The 15402-nt window shown below is 45.4% G+C and overlaps 1 protein-coding gene across 1 annotated transcript in view; it reads left to right on the top strand.

Annotated features, from left to right (window-relative positions):
• The window catches only part of grik4 (glutamate receptor, ionotropic, kainate 4), a 170915-nt gene that overhangs the window by 56540 nt on the left and 98973 nt on the right, over nucleotides 1-15402 (top strand). Inside the window, exon 9 of the mRNA XM_041174285.1 lies at nucleotides 11985-12089. Coding sequence (XP_041030219.1) covers nucleotides 11985-12089 — 105 coding nt within the window. The remainder of the gene's footprint in view (nucleotides 1-11984; nucleotides 12090-15402) is intronic.

The raw sequence follows: 15402 nt of genomic DNA, 5'->3' as shown, positions 1-15402 counted from the left end.
CACCCCCTTTCTGTTTCCCCCCCTTTTTTTTTCCCAATAAAAAAAAACCCACTAGAGCTATACCTTGAGTGCCCTACCATCCATTCTTAATTAGCACATTCGTTTAGATAATATCACCAACTTTAACTTTAACACCTATGTGTTCTATTGTACTATTGCTGTTGACATCTTTTGATGATCTGCTTCTATCACTGCTTGTTTGTCGCTACAACCACACCAACCCCCTCCACCTCTCTGTCTCTCTATCTCTCCGCCCCCCACACACAGACCTTAAACCAGCTTATATTTCAGCTCTTTCCTGGACTCGAACTCAAGTTCTGTCGAAGGGTCATGAGGACTCGAAACGTCAACTCTTTTCTTCTCCGCCGATGCTGCCAGACCTGCTGAGTTTTTCCAGGTAATTCTGTTTTTGTTTTGGATTTCCAGCATCCGCAGTTTTTTTGTTTTTTTTTTTTTGCCATTTGAATTGGCTGCCACACTTCCTACATCAGGACTGTGACTGCGCTCATTCTAATATGCTTTGGGACATTCTGAGGTTGTGACAGATGCTGTAGAAATGCAAGTCTTTCTTTCCAAGGAGACAATACTGTTTTGGATAGTACCCAAAATTTGTGGACTCTTGGCACGGTTCTTGGTTAATGGCATGCATGACCTAACTTCCCTTAGACAGGATGTAGTCGTATTCTGGTACTTGCTTTAAATTAGTTTATTAACACTATATCCAAACAGATTACAGAATAGGTATGTTGCTCCTGAGCACAGTGTGTTCCATCCTCTCGCTCTCTCTTGAGCGATGTCCTCTTGGCTGGAGGTGCAGATCTGGAGCTGAGGGATTGGCTGACTGAGGGCATCGGTCCCTTGGCAGAGCTCCCTGTCAATCCTGTGCATGGCAGCAGAATTAAAAGCAGGAGAGAGAGCACTCACAGATGCACTGAGAGATGGATGATGTGGTGCAGGATCCTCACATGGGTATTCACCGCTGACCTCACTGCCACCATAGGAACGGTCCACATTCTTACCATCAGCACAATGGCACAATCCTTGAAGTGAGTGAGGGGCCTGATGTGAGAGAGGTCTGGGACCTCTCCCTGCTGATGTGAGCCAGCTTCTCCTGCATGAAAACAGATGGAGAGAGTGTGAGCAGGATACATGGCACTGTGTGGAATGTTTGTGTGGTGAGTGGAGCCATGGACAGGATGAAGACATGAGCTCCAGAGGATATGAGCCTAATGGAGATGCGAGGGTGTATGAGAGAGTTAGTGGTGTTGTCCCTTGAAGTGTGAGATCCCTGTGGATGTGTGATGGGTTTGCGAGTGTGAGAGTTCAGAGTGATGAGAAGAGTGACTTACCCTGGCAGAACAGATGACAGCATTCATCCTCTTCCTGCATTGGATGGTTATCCTCTTTTGAAGGGCATTGGCGCTGAGCACCGCCTCCCCTGCTGGATTGGTAAGCTTGCTTGCTGGTCTTCACTCAGAGCAGTGGTAGAGGACTTTGTGGTGGGGCCTCCATTGCAACCAGTAGGCACTCTAGGAAGGCGTCACTAAATTTGGGAGCAGCATGTTTCCTCCCTTTGGCAGCCATCAGTTCCCAGCAGCTTCCTATCCCTTGGCGTGCTAGCTCTGTGCAGGGGCAGCTTTTAATTATGGCTTCTGGATTACTGAAGGTCTGAACTGAAGGCGGGATAGGCGCATCAGAGGTCACCCTGCCAGCAAGCTGATGTTTCCCATGAATGCATAATTAATGAGGTGGGACGCACTGGGACAATGCCTTGTGAAAAGCCCCCATTGCAGCAGACAGATAACATCCTTTTTCCCACCCATTACCGCACTTAGTGTAAATCTGGGACAATTCCACCCATTGAAAAAGTTTGACTACTTTGAAGTCAATCCAGAACTGAAAATCCATGAAGATCTTCAGAATCTAAGAAGTATGTGGCAAATCATGCAAACCTTTCTGGCATTCTGCAAATGGTTTGAACGATGCTGTTTTTGACAAAAAGGCCAAATGGTGCAACCTCTGGGCTGACACCAGCATCACCAACAAAGATCCGGTGAGTGAACGAATGACATTGGAACTTCCAGGGTTCAAAGTCCCTCAATAGCAGTGATCACAGAATTTTAATGTCACAGGAGGCCTTTCGGTCCATCGTGTCTGCACTGGCTCTCCAAATGAGCATTATGACCTAGTGCCATTGCCCTGCATTTTCCCCGGATCCCTTGCACATTGTTTCTATTCAAATAATCATCCAATGCCCTCTTGAATGCCTCGATTGAAGCTGCCTCCGCCACGCTTCCAGGCAGTGCATTCCAGACCCGAACCACTCGCTGTGTGAAAAAGTTTCTTCTCATGTCGCATTTGCTTCTTTTGCAAATCACTTTAAATCTGTGCCCTCTCGTTCTCGATCCTTTTACAAGAGGGAATAGCTTCTCCCTATCTACTCTATCCAGCCCCTTCATGATTACATAGAAACATTGAACATAGAAACTAGGGGCAGGAGTAAGCCATTCAGTCGTTCAAGCCTGCTCCACCGTTTACTTTCGTTAACTGGAGTACAAGGACACCCAGATCCCTTTGTAGATCCACATTTCCCAATATATCACCATTTAAATAATATCCTGCCTTTCTGATTTTCACACTGAAGCGTATAACTTCACATTTATCCACATTATACTGTATCTATCATGTGTCTGCCCACACACACAACTTGTCTAAATCGCCCTGAAGCCTCCTTGCATCCTCCTCACAACTCACAACCTTGCCCAGTTTTGTGTCATCAGCAAACTTGGAAATATTCATTTGGTTTCCTCATTCAAGTCATTTATATATATCATGCATAGCTGGGGCCCAAGCACTGAACCCTGCAGTATACCACTAGTCACTGCCTGCCATCCGGAAAAAGACCCATTTATTCCCATTCTCTGTTTTGAATCTATCAACCAATTCTCAATCTGTGCTAATATATTACCCCTGATCTCATGTGCTTTAATTTTGCCCACTAGCCTCTTATGTGGGACCTGATCAAAAGCCTTCTTGAAATCCAAATACACCACATTCACTGGTTCTCCCTTATCTATTCTACTGCTACATTCTCAAAAAACTCCAATAGATTAGTTAAGTAATCAAATAGATTAGGTAAACATGATTTCCCTTTCATAAACCCATGCTGATTTTGTCTAATCCCATTAATGCTAATGCTTTCCAACTGATTCAAAGATTTTGAACATCTCTATCAAATCTCCTCTTAGCCTTCTTCTCTTCAAGGAGAACAGTCCCAACCGCTTAAGTTTCTCATCTCTGGAACCATTCTTGTAAACCTCTTCTGTACTCTCTCCAATGTTTTCATATCCTTCCTATAATATGGTGCTCAGAACTGTACACAATACTCCAGCTGATGTCTAATGAGTGTCTTGTATAAATTCAGCATAACCTTCATGCTCTTGTACTCTATGCACCCATTAATAAAGCCCAGGCTACTTTAGGCTTTATTAATTGCACTCTCCACCTATCCTGCCACCTTCAATGATCTATGCACATATACACCCAAGCTTTTCTGCTCCTGCACCCCCTTCACAATTTCACCCCTTATTTTATATTGTCTGTCTATGTTCTTCCTACCAAAACGCATCACCTCACACTTCTCTGCATTGAACTTCATCTGCCAACTATCTGCCCACTCCACCAACTTGTCTATGTCCTCTTGAAGTTCTACATTGTCCTCCTCGCAGTTCACAACGCTCCCAAGCTTCATATCATCCGCAAACTTTGAAATTGTCCCCTGTGCACCAAGATCTAGATTAGTAATATATAACAGGAGAAACAAGGGTCCCAATACTGACCTCTGGGGAACTCCACTACAAACCTTCCTCCAGTACAAAAATTACCCATTGACCATTATTCTCTGTTTCCTATTTTTCAGCCAATTTTGTATCCATGTTGCTACTGTCCCTTTTATTCCATGAGCAATAACTTTTCTCCCAAGTCTGTTGTGTGGCACTATATCAAATGCCTTTTGAAAGTCTATGTACACCACATCAACAGCATTAAACTCATCGACCTTTTCTGCTACTTCAAAAAACTTTAGCAAGTTAGTTAAACACAATTTCCCCTTTAGAAATCCATGCTGGCTCTTCCTTATCAACTAATATTTTTCCATATGACTACTAATTCTATCCCGAATAATTGTTCCTAGAATCTTGCCCACCACTGAAGTTAAACTGACTGGTCTGTAATTGCTGGGCTTATCCTTACAACCTTCTTTGAATAAGGGCGTAATGTTTGCAACACTCAATCGATGTCCACAGGGACACCACAGCTTCTCCACAAATGGCATTTCAAGGACAGTTTAGCTTGTGACTGGTCACCCAGACCAGACTGTTCACCAAATTGTGGATGAATGTGGCCTATAAGGATTTGAAGTAGGATTCAATGCAATTCACCCAACAAGACACAGTGCTGTGACTTGGCTGTCCAACTTAGACCTGGACTTGTAAAGCTTCAAAATGTCATATTATTATGGCATCAGTCGGTGTTCTTTGCTGAGCATGCCAAATTCCAAAGGGAAACCTGTCTTACTGATCAAAATCTCTTTTTTTGTATTTTGAAAACGAGGAAGAGAAGCTACTGATCCTAGAAGCATTAAGATTAAGGTTACACAGTTGAAACAGTCTTACAAAACATCCCACAAAAAAACCCAACTAGTCAAACACACACAAGTAAACTGTTTCGCAACAACTCCATTTTAGATATTTTTAACTATAAAAATTCAGTAATATTACCACAAGGCAAAACTGCTGTTACTTAGTAAAGATATAGCACATAACTCCTCAAACACTTCCCACTCTGCTGTGGAAATCCAAGACAGTTTAGAAAATAAACTGCTTTCTGAAACTAGGGCCAGAATATTGCCATCAGCATGCAAGGGCGGGTCCGACACACCGATGTGCAAAATGACACGAGATGACGTTGGGCGTGTATCCCTACGTCATCATGCGTCATTTAGATATTTCATTCGGCAGCCTATTAAGGCCATTAAAAAACCAATTAAAGTTGTTCGCAACGCTGCACGTCCAACTTTAAGGCTGGCGGCAGGTGAAGAGCCCAAGTGGCCTTTGTGTTTTTCAGGAAATCTCATCCATGGGTGGGATGAGGTTTCCTGAAGGTTTTGTAAAATAATTAATTAAATTTTGCACAATTCACAAACATGTCCCAGCTCATGACACTGTCACATGATCTGACATGTTTAACTAATTTTTTTCCTCCTTTATTAAAAAGTTTTACCATCAACTTAATCTCCCTGAGGCAGCTCGGTGGCTCAAGGAGACTGCTGCGCTCTTTCACTGTGCTAAAGAACGCAGGCCCCAACTTTCCATCCTCCCCTTGCCTGCTCAGGTAGAGTTGAGCGCTACCGGCTGTGCGCCATGCTGGGCGGGCCTTAATTGGCTCCGCGCCCCCCGACCCACTCCCGCCCAGCCCACCCAACCTAGGTAAGATGCAGCCCAAGAACTTTTGTAGATTGATTGGATGGTTGTTTTAGATTGCACACCTTCGCTCAGCACGGAGCTGGGGTCAAGACATCTACCCCACACAGCTACCACAACTCAGTCAATATCTTCCCTTAAATATCCTTTCCCCCTTTCACCTTGGATTCCTTTGTCCTCAGCACCTCTTTGAACTCAACTTTTTCCAAAATATAAAAATCTTTCATATTTTCCCTCTTGCCTTCACTTTTGATTCAAATAAAATTGAATAACCTTCCCATGTTTACTTATGAAACCTTTATGAGTTGTAATAGTCCCTTAAATTCCCCTTTGACATCTGCTTTTATTTAACTCCCTACCTATCTCCTAATGCAGAATTTTAAAACCCAATCTATTTACCTATGGCCTAAATTTTCCACTAGGCAGATGGGCGGAGCAGGCGCTGACGCGGGCCATGCCGCCACTTTGCGCGGGTGGGCATCTGAAGTTTGCGGCAGGCATGTACAGACCACTGGGTCCAATGGCGACCTGGCAGTCTGTTTAAAAAAAAGGCCTGGCAGCCTCCTTTAGGCTGTTCGCTATGGCCAGCTGCAGCTGGCACCGCAGGGGGTCTGCACAGCAGGCCAATGTTGAGGGAAGGCTAGAGGAGGAGGGCAGGCTGCAGGGTGTGCCCCAGGAGCAGGCCAGGCTGCAGGGTAGGCCAGCGGGGGGCCAATGTGCCCCTCGCTTTTCTGATGACTGCCTTGCTGCCCTTGTCGAGGAGGTGGCAACACGGTGGGAGGTGCTGTTTCCCCAGGATGGGAAGAGGACACCCCCCACCCCCAACATGACAAAGTGTGCCTGGGAGGAGGTGGCAGAGGTGGTGAGCTCCCACAACATGATGCGGCGCACCTGGATCCAGTGTCGTAAGCGCTTCAATGATTTGTTGCACTCTGGAAGGGTGAGTACCATGTTGGTGTTGGGCATTTAACCCAGCAGGTAGCCTTAGCCTTTGAGGGCCCCCCCCCACTAAGTCTTATTGTCGTGACTGCATTGAATCATGTTGGGCTTTTGTCACACGCTGGGTGGTCAAGCAGATAATGCCCATGCTTACATCAGCCTCAGTGGTTTATGAGAAGATGGGTTCTCCCCGCATCATGTGTTGGTCTTAGTTACACATGACTAGTCTGGGGGCAACCTGCAGGAGATGGAGCTAGGCGCATACTCAGAACTCCAACACATGTCCTATTCATGGTGATGAGATGGTGGAAGGGGAGCCTCAAGGTCTCATGGCCAAGAGCCATCTGGTGCCCTCGGCGCCGCACAGAGTTGCGCCTCCTTGCCATGGGAGCTAAGACCATGTGTTTCTGAAAGTGATGGACGCAGAATGTGTCCAAGGCGGCCGTTGGGGGGAGCGGTTGGAAGCAGTCGTACTATGTTTTTGTGACCGATCAGCAGTAGTGTGGACAGGAGGCACTGGAGGCCTGAGATGGGCCACTGTGGTTGGGATGCGGTGTGTATGTGCAGAGTACATGAGCGATTAGCCCTAATGAATGGTCTTCTCTGTTTTGCTGGAGAAAGATGCTCACAATGCGTATGAGCATTCGCACACTAGAGGTGGCCAGGCCCAGTTGGTGATATTGAGCCGTTTTGAGCAGGAGGCCCTATAGCTTGAAAGGCGCCATGCACCCAGGTCCACAGGTGTCAGTGAGGCTGGGGTGGAGCAGCCAGGTATTTGAGGCCAATAGTCACATCCGCTCTGTCTTCCCACCATCCAAGGCACTGATGATTGTTGGAATCATTAATGCAGCAACATTGCTCATTCACATACTGATAGAGTCAGGCGTGTGGGTCATAGACAGAGGTCCCTCGGCCCTTTGAAGATATGAATGTCTAGCACCTTCCAAAGTCGCCTTATCCCATTTCTGACCACTATCCCCATGGCCTTGTATGCCATGGCATCGCAACTGCACATCCAAATACTTATTACATGTTAGGAGGGTTTCTGCCTCCACCACCCTTTCAGCCAGTGCATCCCACATTATTCTGTGCAAAAGTTCCTCATCACCTCACCTGTCAACCTCATGCCCCTTACCTTAAATAAATGCCACCAGGTTAGTCATCCCTCTACCAAGGGGAAAAGTTGCTTTCTGTCCACCAGATCTATGCCTCTCATAATGTTATGAAGCTCAATAATGTCACCCCTCAATCTCTTGTGCTACACGGCAAATTTTGCCAGTGTATGTTATGTGTCCTCATAACTCCAACTCTCCAGGCCAGCATTCATCCTGGTCAGCGACCTCTGCACTCTTTCCACTCCACTCACATCCCTCCCATGAAGCGCTGATCACAACTGCACACAGAGCTATAGCTGTGGTCTCGGCAGTGTTTTCTGCACTTGCAACATGACCTCCCTGTTCCTACATTCTATTCCTCGGCTAATAAAGCAAGTATGGCATTTACCTTCTTAAACACCTTATATACCTGTCCCGCTACCTTAATGAGCCTGTCGACCTGCCCAGCAAGGTCACCCTAATCTTCCTTACTTTCCACAGCCCTATCATTCCTCATGTGTTCTCGTACCTTGTTTGTCCTGCCCAAATGCATCACCTCACACTTATCCACATAACATTCCATTTGGCATTCCTTCGGAAATCTGACCAGCCCGTCTGTATCCGCCTGTAATGTTTGTGCCTCCTCCTGACTATTTGCCACCCCACCAATGTCCGTCTCTTTAGCATTATGAGCCTGAGGGAAAGGGATGAACTGTGTCACTGTGTGCACGCTAACTGATTCACTGTCCTTGTTGTTATTTTCGGCATCATCAGAGGTTGCCAACCAGGCTCCATTACAGATGCCCCCTCTCACACCTGAGGGCCCTGAACTATCACCTGCATCACACCATTTCAGTGAGGCAGGCATCAGCACAGGGACTAGCACACCGGTGGGAATTGTAACATCGGTTAGTGTCCCAGGGCACAGTGGAGACGGCACTTCACAATCGCTAGAGGAGATGGCAGAGATAGAGAGTGCCGATGGCGCCAGCAGCCGGTGCCTGATGATGTGCCTCTGGAGTCGTCCGCGACGCAGCAGCTGCAGGAAATGTGGCCAGGTGTGCGGGAGCATCTGGGAGTGTTTCATGAGAGTATGCTTCGCTTAGTGTCTGTGGTGGAGGAATCTGTGCGGAGCATGAGTGATGCCATGAGCCTCATGTCAGAGCGTCATGCTTCCTCCGAGGAGAGAGTGGCAACTCCCCTGGAGTGGGGCTTCCAGCAGAATAACCAGCTTCTCCTGGGGGTAGGTTCAGACCTGCAAGCCCTCACAGCGCTAGTGGCCACAGCTGGTCATTGGCAATGTGGGAGATGTTTCCCAGCTCGGTGCCCATCCATCTGAGTGAGCAGGGAGGTCCGAAGCAACCTCATGTTGGCGCAGCTGCTGCCTGTCGTATCTGCGGGCACCTCTCAGGGCGCTCTGGATGAGGGCAGCAGCTCCTTCGCCCCTCTGCCAGTGACTGTTGCATCCATTGAGACTGTGACGACTGGGGAGATGCCAGCTGTGGGCCGCTCCCTCCCAGGCGGGGCCAGCATGGGCGCCATGGGCCAGGGGATGGCCGCCAAGGTCATCGAGGCCAACAGGACAGCAGAGTCACCAGGCTGTCTCAGAGGCCACTCCGAGCGAGGGGTCAGCACCAAGACATAGCACCCGTAAATGTAAGCATAAGGCACATTAGGCACTCCACGGGTTTCTCACCAGTGCTTTTGTGTTGGCCTGAGATTGGGGAATTATTATTTTTTGGAGTTGTAAAAACATTTGGTGTTCATTTTGTTGGTCCATATGATGGATCAAAATAAAATCCACATGTGTTACCATGAGGGTGGCTCCTTTGTGCTGCATTTGTATGTTTCACAGACATGTCATGAGTGTTTGAGTGGACATTGATGGTTTATGTGCAAAGCCCTTAGTTGCAGCTGATGAAGTGGCAGGTTTAACACTTAAGTGCCGTGTATGAAAGCGCCAGGCAAGGCTGGTCCTCCTGATCCATTTGTGTGGAGCTAGCTGAAGGGAGATTGGATTAAAGTCTCCCGGGTTTCCCTGCCTCCTTGGTGTAGTGCCGGGTCAGCGGTCAGCCTCATCATTGCCCTGTGCTTCCTCATCCTCTGAACCACTGCTGGACTCATTGTGTGCAGCCACATCCACTGCGTCAAGGTCTTCATCATCCACAGCGTCCCCCCTTTCCAGCGCAAGATTGTGGAGAGCGCAGCATGCTACCACTATCACTGAGACACGATCTGGGAGGGGTACTGGAGTGCGCCCCCCTGAGCAGTCCAGGCATCGGAAGCGCATCTTGAGAAGACCGATGGCTCTCTCCACCACAGCCCTTGTGGAGCCATGGCTCCTATTGTAGCATTGCTCAGTTTCTTTTCTTGGATGGCAGAGAGGCATCATGAGCCACCTTCTGAGGGGATAGCCCTTGTCACCCACCAGCCATCCATCAAGCCGGGCTGGAGCACTGAGGAGCCCCAGCACCTGGGAGTGTCTGAGGATGTAGGCGTCATGGGAGCTGCCTGGGTACCTTGTACAGACGTGTAGAATCAGCATCCTGTGATCACACACTATCTGCACGTTCATGGAGTGGAAGCCCTTTCTGTTGACGAAGGCAGCGGGCTCACCTGCTGGCACCTTGATGACCACATGTGCAGTCTATTGCACTCTGGACACAGGAGAAACCAGCAATGGCAGTGAAGCCTCTGGCTTGCTGTGCCTGACTTGCCTGGTCCCAATGGAAGTAGATGAATACACACCTGAACAGAGCGTCTGTGACCTGCTTGACATAAGTGTGGACAGCTGATTGGAAGACACCACAAGGATCACCCACCGAGCTCTGAAAGAAGCCAGAGGCATAGAAGTTGAGGGCAGCTGTGACCTTCAGAGTTGCTGGCATGGGGTGTCCGCCCACACAGTTAGGAGAGATCTCAGGGCCAATCATCTGACAGATATAGTTGACTGTCTCTCTTAACAGTCGGAGCCTCCTTCGGCACTGCACCTCAGGCATATTGAGGTAGCTGCTTCTCCACCTGTATTCCTTGGCAGCAGGATAGTGGCATCTTCTGCGGCCCATTCCACCTTGGACTACCTCTTGGCCCAGGGCCCCTTGTGCCTGCACCTGTACTCCCAAAGGTGGCTCCCCGGAGGCTGATTGTGCACTCCTGGCCTCCTCCTTATTCTAGCCCTCCCTTCCTCCTCAAAGGAGCTGCCTCCAGTGGACATGTCAGAACCCAGACTAAAGGGAGGCCTCCAGAAAGCTGCAGGCCTGATCAAGATTCCTGACTGAAGAGTGCTGACCTGAAGGTTCAAAGTATACAGAAAGCGGCTGGAATTTGTTCTGAACTGCTACAGATCACACAGGCAAGTTTAAAACACCTTCTGCAATAAATACTCACAAACCAGATTGACAACCCTACTGACCCCTATTATCCCGCCCGTGGATGAGTTTTATTAAAAAGTCGCTTACCCGCCTGCCCGTTGTGCCCGTGCGCCGAGCCGAAGATCGCACGGGCGCCTGAAAATCGGTGTTGATTGCTGAGTTAAGAGTCTTAACTGGCCCGTTAGTTAATGGCTTCATCGCGCGCCTGCCCAATGAAATATCATGATGGCACGCGGTGACGTCCCCCCCCACATGTCACCCAGAAAATTCTGCCCTATAAATCCAACTTCACCATAGCCTCTCATTACAAATTCAAGCATCTAACACCTTTACCCCTTTTATCTCTCAACTTTCACAAACAAACTGTCTCTACCACCGTCTCTGTTTAATTAATCATGGACACACAGATCCTTCTTTACAAAATACCACCATATTCCCAAAATATTTTAAAAAAAATAACATCCATCTTCACAATGTGCAAGAAAGCAGTGTATTCCAGGTCATAACAACTCAGTGTAAAAAGTCTAGTATTATCCTTGTAAATTTTTATCCAGTGCTGCTAGAACATAAGAACATCGAAATAGGAAGAGGCCATTTAGCCCCTTAAGCCTGTTCTAACATTCAATGAGATGCCTAATCTGTGACCAAACTCCATAAACCATCTTTGCCCCAAACCCCTTAATACCTTTGGTTAACAAAAATATATCAATTGCAGATTTAAAATTATATTCTATCCTTTTTATGCTGTCACTCTGGTGGAAAAATAGTTATAAAAACAACCCAACCTCATGAAGGTGACACTGGTGAGCTTCCTGGCCAAATGGAAGTTAATGGGACACAATGTAAAGTTGAGAGTTACCAGAGAGGAAGGATAAGGAGCTATATGTGTACAAGCTTTAAGTGACTTTGTGTAAAATTAGGAGAATGTATCACTGTAGGGAAGTGTGGATATAAAATGTATTTAAATGAAATGGATTACAAGTAACTGCACATAAACTGACCCTGGAATTTAGCATCATGTTCTTAGGTTTTTGCAGGTGAACATATTTAAGAATGAATCTGTGTCAATGGCCAATTTTTTTTTCCCCCCCCGGGTCCAGGTGGAATTAGACGGTCTAACTGGTCATGTTGAATTCAACAGCAAGGGTCAGAGAACTAATTACATTTTGAAGATTATGCAACGCAGTAGAGAAGGGCTGAAACAGGTAACCCGAGAATTTTCACAACTAGAGTGTTTTGATAGTTTCTTTGGAATGTTGTGGGCTTGGAAAAGAATTTTGAGAATTTGAAGTTGGAGGGTATGCCAAAGACAGACCATGAACAGTTTGAACAGTTTAAAATGTTTTACTTTCTTCCTTAATTCCAATCTTATATGGAGATTTTTGTGCTGATGTGAAAACAACATACAGAGCAGCTTAATTGTACTTGGACCTCTAATTGCTGATTCACCCCATCAGGATTAGTTGAGTACTGGAAATGGCACACTTCTGGGATTAGCAGCATGGGATGAGATTAGCTTAATCCCAAGAATTTGAAGACCATTGCTGCAAGTAGCATCATAGGGAGAAAGATAAAGCAATTCTATTCCATACTATGGAACCAGGCATTCCTTGTAGATATTTTGCATTATGTTTCTACACTGGTATGCCTTTCTTCTTTAATATACCAACATATGTTTTTTTCTGTTTACCTCTCTTTCATACAAACATACCAACATACAAATTAGGAGTAGCAGTAGGCCATTTGACTCCTCAAGCCTGCTCCGCCATTCAATAAGATCATGGCTGATCTGATCGTGGCCTCAACTCCATATTCCCATCAACCTGATAGACTCTTGACTAACAATGGTGTCAAAGGTTACCTGCCTCTGCCTTAAAAAATATTCAATGACCCTGCCTCCACCACTCTCTGGGGAAGAGAGTTCCAAAGACTCACAATGCTCAGAAAAAAATTCTTCTCACCTCTGTCTTGAATGGGAGACCCCTTATTTTTAAACTGTATCTCCTAGTTCTAGTCTCCCTTACAAGGGGAAACATCCTTTCAGCATCCACTCTGTCAAGTCCCCTCAGGATCTTATGTGTTTCAATATGATCACCTCTCATTCTTCTAAACTCCAATGGATACAGGCCCAGTCTATCCAACCTTTCCTAATAAGATAATCCCCAGATCCCAATTATCAGATAAATGAATCTAACGTATTTATATCCTTACTTAAATAAGGAGACCAAGACTATATACAGTACTCCAGATGCGGTCTCACTTAACACCCTAAACAACTGTTGCAAAACATCCCTACTTTTATATTCCATCCCTCTTACAATAAATGACAACATTCTATTTGCCTCCCTAATCACTTGCTGTATCTGCATACTAATGTTTCCTGATCCATGTACCAGGACACCCAGTTCCCTCTGTACCTCAGAGTTCTGCAATCTCTCTCCATTTAAATAATATCCAGTTTTTCTATTCTTCCTGTCAAAGTGGCAAGCTCACATTTTCAAACATTATATTCCATCTGCAAAATTTCTGCCCACTCATTTAACCTAACTATATCTCTTTGCAGATTCCTTATGTCCTCTTCACAACTCAGTTTCTTACCTATCTTTGTATCATCAGCAAATTTAACAACCATGCATTTAGTCCCTTCGTCCAAGTAATTGATATAAAAATTGTAAATAGTTGAGACCCCAATACTGTGGCACTCCACTCATCACATCTTGCCAACTGGAAAATGACCCATTTATGCCTACTCTCTGTACCCTATTAGTGAACCAATCATCTATCCATGCAAATATGTCACCCCCTATACCAAGGGCACTTATTTTGCATCATTACTTTTGATGTGGCACCTTGTCAAGAGCCTTCTGGAAATCTAAGTACAGCACATCCCCTTTATTCATGTTGCTTGCTACTTCCACAAAAAAACTCCAATAAACTAGTCAAATATGATCTCCCTTTCACAAATCCATTTTGACTCTGCCTGATTGCATTGTGATTTTCTAAGTACCCCCGCTATAACCTCCTTAATAATAGACTCTAGCATTTTCCCTATTACAGATGTGAAGCTAACTGACCTGTAGTTTCCTGCTTTATCTCCCTTCTTTCTTGAATAGGGAGGGATCACATTCACTATTTTCCAATCTGATAGGACCTCTCCAGAATCTAAGGAATTTTGGAAAATTGAAAACAAAGCATCTACTATCCCAGCAGACACTTCTTTTAAAATCCTAGGATGAAGTCCATGACGATATGGGGACTTGTCAGCCATTATTTTTAATAAGTTTCTCAGGACCCTTTCCCTGATAATTGTAATTGGTAGTAGTTCCTTTCACCTCCTGATTCACAATTCTTTCTGGGATGTGACTTGGATCCTCTACAGTGAAGACAAATGGAAAATATCCGTTCACTTCATCTGCCATTTTCTTATTTTCCATTATCAATTCACCAGACACTCTCAAGAGGGCCAACGCTCACTTTACTTACTCTTTTCTTTTTCAATTACCTGTAGAATGTTTTTATATTGTGGAATTATATGCTTTTTCTTTCAATTTGATATTTACTTTAACTTCCTTGGTTAGCTACAGATGGTGCATCCTTCCCTTAGTCTTTCTTTCTCACTAGAATGTATCTATTCTGAAATATTTCCTTAAATGTCTACCGATGCATCCCTACTGACCTATCCCTTAACCCAATTTCCCGATTCTTTTTAGCCAGCTCCGCGTTCATGCCCTCATAATTGCCCTTATTTAAGTTTAAAACACTAGTCTTAATTCCACTCTTCTCTCCCTCAAACTGAATGTGGAACTCAATCATATTGTGATCACTGTTACCTAGGGGCACCTTCACTATGAAGTCATTAATTAATCCAGTCTCATTGCACATTACCAGATCTAGTTTATCTGCTCTCTGGTTGGCTCCAGAATGTGCTGCTCTAAAAAACTATCCCAAAAACATTCTATGAACTCATTTTCAAGGCCATCTTTGCTAATCTGATTCATCTAATCTATATGTAGATTAAAATCACCCCTGATTATGATTGTACCTTTTTCACAAGTCCCTGTTTTTTTCTCCCTGTTGGAGGGCCTATAAAATATTCCCACAAGTGACCTCTTACCTTAACTATTTCTGATTTCTACCCAAATTGATTCCATATCTTGATCTCCAGAACTGAGGTCATCTATCTTTATTGTATCACTGTCATTTTTAATTAACAGAGCTATCCTTCCACTTTTTCCGAGCTTCCTGTCCTTCCTAAATATCATGTACCCTTGAATATTCAGGTCCCAATCTTTGTCACCCTGCAGCCATGTCTCTGTAATGGCTATCAGATCATACATATTTATTTCTATTTGTGCTGTCAATTCATCTGTTTTGCTACAAATGCTGCATGCATTTAGATATAAAGCCTTCAGTTCTATTTTTTGCTATTTTTGCAATCTCTAGCCTTATTTCCTGAAGCACTCTTAGATTTGTACACTCTGTCCCTTACTGTCACACTCTGATCACCATTTTCCTTGT

This window comes from Carcharodon carcharias, chromosome 25, assembly GCF_017639515.1.
Source record: "Carcharodon carcharias isolate sCarCar2 chromosome 25, sCarCar2.pri, whole genome shotgun sequence".
Lineage (NCBI taxonomy): Eukaryota > Metazoa > Chordata > Chondrichthyes > Lamniformes > Lamnidae > Carcharodon > Carcharodon carcharias.
This window is presented reverse-complemented; position numbering and strand designations above follow the sequence as displayed.